Here is an 11,867-nt window from a genome sequence, read left to right as displayed (position 1 = left end):
GATATAGGAACCAAATAATCTTAAAAAAACAAATACTGTATGTTATTTTTAAAGAGGAGTAAATGTACCGGTTAGTAAATAAAAAAAGCCTTATCTGTATTCCTTACTGCCATCACACTTCAACCAACTTCAACCAACTTCAACCACTGCACATACTGTAGTGCTGACGAGTATTTTAAAACAAATCTGTGGCAATCACCAACAAGACCCAGGTACATGCTGCAACATTTCAGTGACATTTCTGCAGACAGACTAATGGCCCATTGGATTAACAGCGGGGGTCCCTGGCAGTCCCATTCAAATTGGATGAGATTGCCAGGGACCCCTGCTGTGTTAATCTGATGGGCCATTAGTCTCTGCAGAAATGTCACTGAAATGTTGCAGCATGTACCCGCATGTACCCGGGTCTTGTTGGTGATTGCCCCAGATTTTCCAAGGCAAGTTTTAGAATACTCGTCGGCGCACCTGTAGGTCTTTTCTTCAGAGGTTCTATAAATTGACTCTGTAAGTAGGCTATGTACTAAGGTACTTTTGAAGCAAAAGTGGGGCACAGAGAGACATTTTCAGCTTTTGGCATCCGTGCATTAAAGCACTATGACCGAGATTAACTTAGCACTGATAAGGCATATAGGAGTTTTGGCTTTTGTTAACTACCATTGACTTGACTGGCAGTTAATGCGGGATTGAGCTCTGATGCCCCTTATCGAAGCTTAGTAAATCTCCACCTTTGTTCCAATTTTTTACATGTTCACCACTTCGCAATTTGTTGAGTTCCCGCTAAACTTCTCTCTAGCTCACCCAGAAATGTACTTGCATGAGGTGTTTAAACCACCGCAGTATTTCTTCACATACCCAAAGATATATTTGGTCTGTTAAGATCAACAATTCAATTTGTGAATAATTATCATGTGAGTCCAAAAACAAGACAAAGGATCTAGATTTCCCCAATATTCTTTTGAGGGTGAATATGGGTGTGTTAAGTGAATGTATGAGAAAATTGAAAGAAAGAAAAAATATTGCATGTTTTATGTATGGAGTATTTGTGCATAATGGGAACGTCAAAGTTATGTTATTACATGCACCCATTATGAATTGAATTGCATTCTAAGTTCACATGTAAAAAGAACGGTGGTCACAAGAATGGTGGTACAATGGAGAAATCAGAAGAAACAAAGTCCTCTAGTCATTTTCTATGAATTAAAATAAAAAAAATTGGCGCCTGGAAGACACAAGAAATACTTTACATCATCATCATCATCATCACCCTCATCCTCATATCTCCCCCAGCACCCCTAATCATTATCATCCTCATCTCCCCCAGTACCCCACATCATCATCATCATCCTCATATCTCCCCCAGCACCCCTAATCATCATCATCCTCATCACCCCCAGTACCCCTCATCATCATCCTCATATACCCTGCATCCTGCATACCCTGCATACCTGCATCTCACATCAATCCCCCCTGCATCTCACATCAATCCCCCCCTCCCACCCCAAGAGCACACAAGCAGCAGCCACCACGGATCACCCTCTCTTCCCCCCCCCCCCCTCACTGGAGCACACAAGCAGCAGCCACCACGGATCACCCTCTCTTCCCCCCCCCCCTTACTGGAGCACACAAGCAGCAGCCACCACAGAAAGCCAAGATCTCCCTCTCCCATCTAATATGTCTACCTCAGTGGGCAGAAGGCGGCAGCAGTGAGCAGGAGACGGCGCCAGAGGCTTGAGGTGACGAGGACTGCGCACGCTCTATAGCAGCAGGCACCGGAAGTGCCGGACTGCTAGAGCGCGCTCCTAGGGAGCAGGCGGGCGGGTGAGAGCCAGGAAAGCAGTGAGTGCGTGCGGCTCAGTGGAACCCCTGGCTCTGCTCCACGGAACCCCAGGGTTGAGAATCACTGCATTAGAGGAATATCCTGGTTGAAGGCAAGCTTGTGCTTCTTAGAGTATCCTGTTATTTAGTAGCCAATATACATTTTATATAGTGCAAAATAACATTTAGAAATTAGTGGTTGGAAGACTACGATGATGATAAATGTCATTCACCACTTTTGTTTTTTAAACTTTTTATTTTTTTATATAAATTTGAACAAGACATGTTACCATGATGAAGGAACAAACATATTATGTAAATAATCAATCCGGATTGTTTGCTCACCAGCTAATATAAGTCTTGGTGACAAACCATCAGGATCACAACTGTTTGGGGTTTATGTTTTGTATGAAATCTGAAAGCAGATTACTTTGGACTTCAGGCCATTTTTCTAAATAACACACAGAACCCCAGAAAGCTCATTTTAGGAACCCCTGAGCCAATATTGGTCTTTCTCCCTCCTAATAGAGGTAAATGAGAATTTTAATCCTAATAGAGGTATATTAGTATTTTATCTGGTAGTGTTCGGACTTGCGAACAGGTGTCTGCCTTGACGTGGCTCACAAACTTACAACGCTTTGGCCAAAGGGTTAAACCAAATGACCCTTTTTCAAGAGAATATATAAGTATTTTACTGTGTATTTCTGTCATGTTGGATGTAGCATCGGGCTTCTCTGTCGCTCGCTGTATACATTTTTCTAAATAACAATAATTTAATGACAACAAAATCAGACACTTTTAATATTTTTAAGTTACTGTAGTTTGTAAAGATGGTGATCTAAAAAATAATGATAGGGGTTTAATTTGAAATATCTTTTACCATTTGTGTGATATCATTGTGGACGGCAGAGTCATATGATTGGGACAGTGTCTTACAGCTTAGTACCTCTAAATATGGCCCTGCATGTTCGGCAGCCCTTTAGACAAGATGCCAAATAGCTCTCTGTCCGGGTGGAATAAAGGTAGAAGAGACACTTGACTGACCAGAAAAATGTTTCACAGAACCAAAATTAGTCAAAACTTTGCTTTAAACAGGAAACCAGTTACATTAAGTTTATATAATTTTATTGTAAGCTAAATGTTAAATATATGTCATAAGTTGCTTTAAAATGTTATAAAAGTTTAGATAATTTCCCATGTTAAAAAAAACTAAGTACAAGCATTTGTAATATGATCAGTATTTAAAAGATCTACATAAGAAGTGACGGGTTATAGGTTGAAGAATTCAAAGAGACTGAAAGTTCTGATGAAATATGGAAATACCTACCCACATTCATCCAAATGTTTCATGTCAAATACCTAAGTAACACATGCTTTTTCCCATACTGTGAAAGACTCTGGAAAGCATTTTTCACAATAGTCATCCGCTTTCAAATTTGGCACATTTCTTAACCGTTTACAGACAAAATAAGTTTTCAGCAAAAGTGTTTAAAATTTTCGAAAAGTCACAATTTTAAATAATAATGCTCTTTTAAATGCAGGTGCTATTATTTATCATTTGTTGTTAATAACCCCATCTGCAATTTCTCGGATTGTGAACCATTATCCCAGTTGCTTCTGTAATGACAATATTGTCATTCTTATTTTTATTCTGGTTATACAACTTGTAATGTGAAAATGTGTTTCAGTGAGAATATACATCTTTTAAACGGCATCATTCAGATCAACTACCATGCTGGATCCATCAAACTATTTGTATCTGGGGTTTATGTATCAAAGCAAAAGCAATAATTATTCTGGGGATAAATGTCAGCAACATATATAACATTATAGGATTCTTTCCTTTGATACATTTCGTACAATTTTTGCCCCAGAATTGCACCACCTTATCGTTGATGCATAGTCCATGTTTACCGGGGCAATCCCTCCTAGGTCTAAAGGAGAGAATATATGTAATAGCAGTGACATGTTTAAGGTGTTCCATATTGGTTGATTGAGACTTATTTTCCCCAAATCTGTCACCTATAAGTATTTTGAAATGATATTTATTAAGTTTGTTAGTAAACATGATTAGCTGAGACTTGGGAGGGGCATGTGTCCCTCCCTTTTACCTCATGTCACTGAGTGTTCAGTGAGAGTTTGCACAGCTGGAGTCCCCTTTCTTACCTTATCGTTATTGACTCTCTGGTAAAGACAGTGTGGGCTAAGCATCAATTAAACACCTGATAGACAAACACTTCCCCATTCAGATACTCCTAAGAAATGCTATATTTGTAATTTTCAGAGCAACAAAAGGAAAATATTTGCTTTTAGCACCTCTAGACTAGTTTAAGGACGCCCATTAGGTTCTTAAATTGGATTTGTGAAAAAGCTTTTGCTCTGCTTTTTTAATCTATGCCATAATTATATTTGAACCTGTCTAGCCTTTCAGCCCCAAATGTAAAAACTCCGTTTTGTCCTGCTTTATAATACAATTGTAGCCTAAACCATGGTAATGTGATTACATGAACAGAACCCTTACAGTGTTATAACCATCCTATATCATTTAGTTTGCCATGAATCTCTTCAACTAGAAGCCTGTTCTCACTAGGGCTATTTCTCCTCCGACACAGAGCCCACTGGGTTTTGACTATTGCTGGGGCTTTCAGATTGTGCCTTCCCAGTAGATGAAGTTGGAGCTGAAACATAACTTCGAAATATGCTTAAAATTCTTTTCTTGTAGCCTTTAAATGCAAAAAAGTAGATGATGGGATCTATGCAGCAGTTCATGTTCATAAGAGCCACCGTGATCTGAAGAGACATCTTAAAAACTTTATTCTGTGCGCAGGATGGCTGGTAAAGTAGCCTTCTAATCATGAACTGGGTGATGTTTATGTGGTACGGTGAGAAGCACAGCACAACTGCAATGAGCACCACCAGGATTACGGTGAAGGCTTTTCTATGGTGACCATTCTTGTCAGCCAGTTGGTTTTCCTTTGCTGTTTTACACAGTTTCAAGTTGATCTGCAAATAACATAACAAGATGATCCCCACAGGTACACAGTAGCCAATGACACAAGCCAACAAGAGGATGACTGGTAGCTGAGGGATGCTATCAAAGTTGAAATACTCCATGCATGTCACCGTACTTCCAATCGCTTTGGTCATTGGTCTGAAGAGCAGTGGCATTGTCTGGAAGAGCACAAGGCACCAGATCAGAAGGCATATATATTTTACACTGCGGGCTTTCCTGAATCGACTAAATCGACGGGCGTGTACCACAGCTATATAGCGATCCACACTGACACAGGTCATGAAGTAAATGCCAACATACGTGTTGGTATAAAAAACAAATGCAGTGATTCTACACAGGCATTCGCCAAAAGGCCAGTTAAAGTTCAAGATGTAATATGTGATTCGTCCGGGCAAGGCAAGGGTGAACAGGGCATCGGATACTGCCAGGTTGATTAAATACATGTCTGTCGAGTTGATTTTCTTTGCTTTTTTGCAGGTGATGTAAAGAGCCAGTATGTTTCCGCCGGAGCCAATGATTAGCAGGACTAAATAATACATTGCAAACATAATTTTCCCTGTGTGCAGGTTGCTGTGTACCTCACAGAGGCTCCCGTTGCTGTGAGAAACATTTTGCTCTTCAGCCCCCATAGTGCTCGGAGAAAACGGCATTTACTCTGGGAAAGGAAAAGAGATTGGAATTAAAGCAGCCATGATGTGAAAATGTGAAGCCAATGGAAAACTTTCAAATGAAATCTTAATGTGATTCCAGCATATTAAAAAGGGGCCTTGAGATGTAGCCAGACAGAGACGTGACTGAAAATGCTTAAAGCCATAGCTTTAGAGACAGTGTCTTCCTTGGTCGCGCGAGTGGGGGGGGGGTTATAGATTTTGTATGTTGGCACCAGTGCCTGCCCCGTAGGGCTTACAATCTATGTTTTTGGTGCCTGAGGCACAGGGAGATAAAGTGACTTGCCCAAAATCACAAGAAGCCGACATTTGGATTTGAACCAAAATCAGTGTCATTGTTATCTAAGTCCATGTCTTTACTCACTGAGCCACTCCTTCAGCCCGGGCATTTAGGACAGTGGTGCCTCTAAGGATGCAAAGCATTGTGATGAGCAACTTTGGAAGCTGCTGCTGTATGCTGTAATTGACAGCTTTACCATGCAGCTAAGGTTCACTTTGGGGCCTTACTAAGTGCCCAGTCCCTACATGGGCTCAGGATTTTGTGGTATATGGGGTGGATGTGGCATACAGTTTTTTTTTTTTATAAATTTGAACAAGACATGTTACCATGATGAAGGAACAAACATATTATGTAAATAATAAATCCGGATTGTTTGCTCACCAGCTAATATAAGTCTTGGTGACAAACCATCAGGATCACAACTGATTGGGGTTTATGTTTTGTATGAAATCTGAAAGCAGATTACTTTGGACTTCAGGCCATTTTTCTAAATAACACACAGAACCCCAGAAAGCTCATTTTAGGAACCCCTTAGCCAATGTTGGTCTTTCTCCCTCCTAATAGAGGTAAATGAGAAGAAAACAGAGGAGAGAGAAGACAGAGGAGTGGTGACAGACAGACACAGGCTGCTCAGATTGATCCTGTCCCAAGGGGGAATAAAGCTCCCAGGTAAGGAGCCAACTGGTGTTGTTGAACATTGTTGGGCTGAACTAGGTTAGCTAGCCAGCCAGGTAGATAGCCTGCACTATTGTTTAGTCAGTTCCCCGACCGGGGATAGGTTTTTGTTTATGTTTATTGCACTTAAAGGGACAGAGAACCCATGGTTTTGGTTACACTTTTGGACAAATAAATCCCCCAGCATATTATTTCACCAGAAGAGTCGTGTTGTCTCCTCACTAACCATGGTCATCCTGCCACACTACGGATTCAGTGGAAAAATCCGCACTGGTAGAGACTGGACCACATCCGTTGACGAATGTCCCACCATGGACAGGATTGTGGAGGAAAATGGATTTTTATGTTTTTACCCATCTTTAGTAGCAAGGCAGGCTCCAGCAGCAGAGGTCTGGAGGTTTCAGGGCTGACGAGTGGGGTGAGGGCACGACGCAACCTGAGGGAGCGGGGGCATGGCTGCATGTGGCAACACTGCCCCAGCGTGGGACATAACGTGGTGGGCCGGAGCCTGCGGCTGCTCAAGGCAGAAGGGAGTGGCGGAGCAGGAACCGTTTCAGGAAATAGCTAGGACTATGGTGGTCCCGGCCTCGGCTGAGGTTGAGTCCATCAGGGCAGGAGAGGAAGGATGTGGGTGCAACATGAGATGTCCGGGTGGCACAGAAAATGATGCGGCCGGCCTCAGATCAGTGGGTGGCTGGTAAGTCACACCAGGACAGGGGGGACAGGATTAGTTTCAGGGCTCTTACACAGGGGGGGGCAGGTAGAGATGGATATGAGTAGTTGGGGATCAGGGGAGGAGTAGGTGAGCGGTGGGGGGTGGCAGACCGTGCTGGGGAGGATGTGGTCGCTTCGCCACCCTGATACCATGACCCCCTTGATCCCCTGTATGTGCATCAACTGCAGGATGGTCTTCAGGGGGTAGGAGGATGCAATAGGACAGTGGTGGGGGGTAAGTGTAGTTGGGCCTGTGCGAGGGCAAGGAGCAGGGTAGGAGATGTTCAGAGCCTTGGGGTTTTCTTTTTGCAATAGGGTCATTGGGGAGAGCAAGATCAGGGTGTAGTAAGTGGGGGTGGGGGTCAATTGGTGACGGGTGTGGGTGGGACGGTGAGGTAACATTGGGGGCAGTTTGACGCAGGTGTGTCATAGGGGAGAGGGGTCCAGCTCGAGGCATGGGTAAGTCATGTGCTTTTCCACCTCTAAAATACAACTCAGGTGACAACTCCAGCAGGAATACTGTAGGCGACCATATCAATTTAACTCCAATTGCAACAGAACTTATATCTAATTACAGTAACAACTCCTTGGTACAGTATGTCTTTCTGAGTTGAATTGGAAACCCCCTCCCTTAATTATTAGTCAAATGATTCTGTTTAGAGTATTTAAGTCAGTCTATCTTGGCTGTGTAACATCTTAAGTGTCACATATGACGTGTGTGAAGTTAATATTGGAGTTAGAATTGGAGGTGAAGAATACAAGAAGAACTGGACTCTGTACTTCAACAGCAACAACTCTGCAACTGTGAGAACTTTATTTTATAAATGGTCTGATAATTTGTACACATCTATAGACCCCGTTTCTAAGCTGTTGCTTAATCGTCCGTGCTACACTGCCCTGCCAGGCCTGATTTATACACCTCTTTCAACTCCTACTCATCCTCCAATACCTGGAAACTCTTATACCTCTCTCCCTGGCTCTTATTTTGCCCTCTGTGACAGGGTAAATAAAAGCCACCAGCTATATGCCTGGAAAACCTATGTCTAGTCTGCAGTGCAGCACTGACTAGGTTAACTTCAGCTGGGAACCTCAGGACAATTAGTTGGAACCCAGCTGCCTAATCAAGGTGTGTTAAAACCCCAGGCTGTAGACACATGGGGGCTGGCTGTTGAGGATAGAGGAGTAAGCTGCTGAAGAGATTACTGATACAAGGTCTGATTAGCAAAGTAGATGAATTGTGAACTGTCTGTCCCCTGCATAGAAAAAGGGTAGCTACCTTATTTATAGACTGTCTGCTAAAGAGAAACTGTTTTGTTTGGTTTACTGAAGAAAAAAACGTTTTCTTTTGTTTGCTGATGAAAAGCCATTTTTTCTTTTGTTTGCTGATGAAAGCTATTTTTGTTTTTGTGTGCTGTATATCTTTTAAGGCTAAATAAATAAGCCTTATCAAGAAACCCACGTGTGTAGTTGCATGTACCCTGCAACACCCTCCCTATTTCCTGTTTTCTCACTCCTTTGTAAACTTTTCTCTTCTCGCCAACCTTCCCACTCCCCTCCTATTCACATTTCTTCATCGCTCCTCCCCTCCACCTACAATATACATGTGCCCATGCACTGCACCACTATTTCCCAGTAACTTCTACACGCCTAAATAAAAAGCACCCCCGCAAATCCTCTATTCACCTACTATCTCTCTCTGTTCTCTTCCTTCTTGCTGCTTGGGATATCTCTCCTAATTCTGGACCCAGCCATATACTGTACACATCTGCTCTCACCCACACCTCCCTGCCACCTCTTTCCCTGCTAATGGTATTAACCCATCTAAGTTAATACCGACCAACCTTAAAACTCACATAGCAAAACAATCATCCCAGTAGCCTGGACTCATGGCTACTATTCCACACAGTTGCTCCTACCAACAATTGTGGCCATCACTGGCATCTACTGCACTTATTCCCTGACCTGCTCTCTCTGTAAGTGTCCCAACATTCTACTTGGATTGTAAGCTCTCTGGGGCAGGGATTTCCTTTACTATTGTCTAACTTTGCTGCACTTATTGTATTATTATAACTCCCTGTTCTGTATTGTCTTTGTGAAGCTCTGAGTATACTGTTGGTGCTATATAAATAAAGATATTCATATATATTGCCATCCTCTAAATTTCTCTAATAGACAGTGGAGAAGCAAAACCTCTTAAGTATGTTTTCTTCATCCTCGTATAAATGAGACTCTGGTACTTTCAATTACCAAAGACACCCTGCACGGTTCAGTGATTCACAGAAACATTTTTGAGTAAGGATTGGATATGTAGAAATGTTCTAAATATAAAATGATATATACCTAACACTTAATGTGTGTGAGCTGTTTTTTTGTTTTTTACACGATTGCAGAAAAGCTACTTTTTAATCAGAACCTGGAAGAAATTGTTGTAATCCGTAATTGGTCGTTTAAGAAAATACTTTGGTTGATATTGCTTTTTCAGTGTGCGGTCCCACTAAGCAACGTATATTGCCGTTTCAGAATGGCGAAAGCACTCATCCAAGTAACACCGTCTTTCTCATTTTCAAAAGGGGTTTCCTAATTTCAGATATATTTGACAGATTTCCAAATGTTTCAAAAACCTAGCTACGCACAAAAACAGATAACAGACGCAAGATTCCTTTCCCAATAAATGATGGAATAATGATGAAAAGGTGGAAGTCCTTGTAATATGTGCAAATAAATTGGACTGCCTGCCTGGCACTGCACATGTTATCCCTTCTCTGCCATAAGGCACGGCAACACCTTGCATTGCTTGTTCCACACCTTGCAATTCCTTGCCTGCTAGTGATACAGGTGCGAGTACATTTGTTTTATTTCCATTTAGTTTGTGACACTGACGATATAACTGTTATTTCAGATTTTAGCATCTACAAATGGTACCATTTCTTTATTAATACATGAACAAGATTTGACAATTGCCAAGGTTGAAAGGTTTTTTTTTATGGCTTAGCACTGCCTGCCAAATATGTCCCTTTATCTTTTAGAGAAGCATTTCTGAAATATATTTAGTTCAAAAAAAAAATCTTCTTTCCTTCTACTACTGTATTTGGGGGGGTAGGGGGGGGGGCTAAATATGAGATATTTCTAAAGACACGGGAAAGAAATGTAGTCACCAAAATGTGATTGTTAATATTGCTCATTAATGGTAATTCATGCAAATGACCATTTGCAGGTAAAAATAAAGGTAACAGCACTAGCAAATATTGCCAACTTGCATTTAAATGCATTCTTTGCCTGATTACTATTGCCTAAATGTGTACAACACGAGACATCTTACTGTACGACTCACCGAAGCTGCTGGCTTCTTCGCTCTTTTCTCAAAATTGTAGAGATTATGAGACCCTTGATGCATGTAGGCTGCGGTGTTCTCTGCTACTAATTACTCTCTGCCTTTATGCTGAAATACAAGTCCCGAGTACATTTTTATCCTTTTTAATCTAACACACATTACATTTTTTTTTTTTTTTGCTGTGGTTACAGTGAAACTGTTCCAGTGTGTACATGTTAACCAGATACCAGATTTTAAGTGCCTGACTTCCTTTTCCTTTGCTAGATGCGTGAAACCTGCTTCTCCACCTACCAAGATCAAATCAGATCGGTCAAATCGCTCGCACAGCATACAGCGCACTTGACACACTATGATGGCCGTGATTCTTCTTGATTGCAAAAGCTATCCCAGAGCAATGATTTCTAAACTCCCATCAAGATTGCTTCATGGGATTGTGCTATTCTGCACTGCAGTCGATCAGGGATTCTTTCTGAATTAAAGACTTTATTTTTTTATTTTTTTTACTAATATTTCTTTTTTCTCCTACTCTCTACCAATATCATTCAGAATCAAACTCAAGATCCTAGTCCTCACACAAAAGCTTATCCATCTCAGACCATATCTCCCACACATGCCCACTTGGCACTGCCAATGACCATCTCATTCCTCATAACCTCCTCAACTCGCCCAGGCTGAACCTACTATATTGAATTCCTCACCTTGTAGCATCGGGCTAACCTTTCACGCAAGGTGTAGTAGAAACTCACTCTTTAAAGAAGCCTTGCTGACATACTCTAAAACGTTCGCTCTTTTCCCTCCTGCCTCTACCAAAACACCTATCATCAGATCACAAGAGAAGAGAATACAATCTTTGCAGCTTAACACTGACCCATCCTCTCCATTAAACATTGTGTTTCCACTTCCCCCCAACCTTTTACATTGAAAGCTCTTTGGAGTATGGCTCTACTAACCCATAGCACCCAGTCTATGTTCATTTTGTCATATGTATGCAATGTTTCTTGTAGATGTTATTATTAGTGTCTATAACACTGCAGAATATGTGGGCACCTTACAAATACATGGATATAGTAACAATTACAATATAATATTGCAGTATCATTAGTATTAAACAACAGTGGGTAAGGTGGGACATGTAAAAAAGAGTTATTTGACTAAGATCACAGAGATTGCTTGGGGCTGCAGCAGGACATTCCTTTACTATATATTATAGGCGAAAGCAGTAAAATTCCGGGCATTATTGAAAACCCTGCTCTCTGATTGGTTAAAATTCCGGGCATTATCCAATCAGTAATGCCCGGAATTTAAGCAGCTTGCAATGTAGTTTTCAATGTGTTTATTTCCAGCCAATCGGCTTTCAGAACAGCTGAGACA

At 41.5% G+C, this 11,867-nt stretch overlaps 1 protein-coding gene across 1 annotated transcript; it reads right to left on the bottom strand.

Moving 5' to 3' along the window:
• Positions 1 to 2,157: 2,157 nt before the first annotated feature.
• On the bottom strand, positions 2,158 to 10,665 carry LOC142489656 (G-protein coupled receptor 183-like). Its single transcript, XM_075590784.1, has 2 exons — positions 10,497 to 10,665; positions 2,158 to 5,483 (listed from the first exon to the last, which is right to left on the bottom strand). The coding sequence occupies exon 2, from the start codon at positions 5,476 to 5,478 to the stop codon at positions 4,408 to 4,410; it is 1,071 nt and encodes a 356-aa protein (XP_075446899.1). The 5' UTR covers positions 5,479 to 5,483; positions 10,497 to 10,665; the 3' UTR covers positions 2,158 to 4,407.
• Between the last annotated feature and the right edge of the window lie 1,202 nt (positions 10,666 to 11,867).

The sequence above is a fragment of the Ascaphus truei genome, chromosome 3 (genome assembly GCF_040206685.1).
Source record: "Ascaphus truei isolate aAscTru1 chromosome 3, aAscTru1.hap1, whole genome shotgun sequence".
In the NCBI taxonomy this organism is placed as follows: domain Eukaryota; kingdom Metazoa; phylum Chordata; class Amphibia; order Anura; family Ascaphidae; genus Ascaphus; species Ascaphus truei.
The sequence above is the reverse complement of the archived record's forward strand: the minus strand, read 5'-3'. Positions and strand labels throughout refer to the sequence as shown.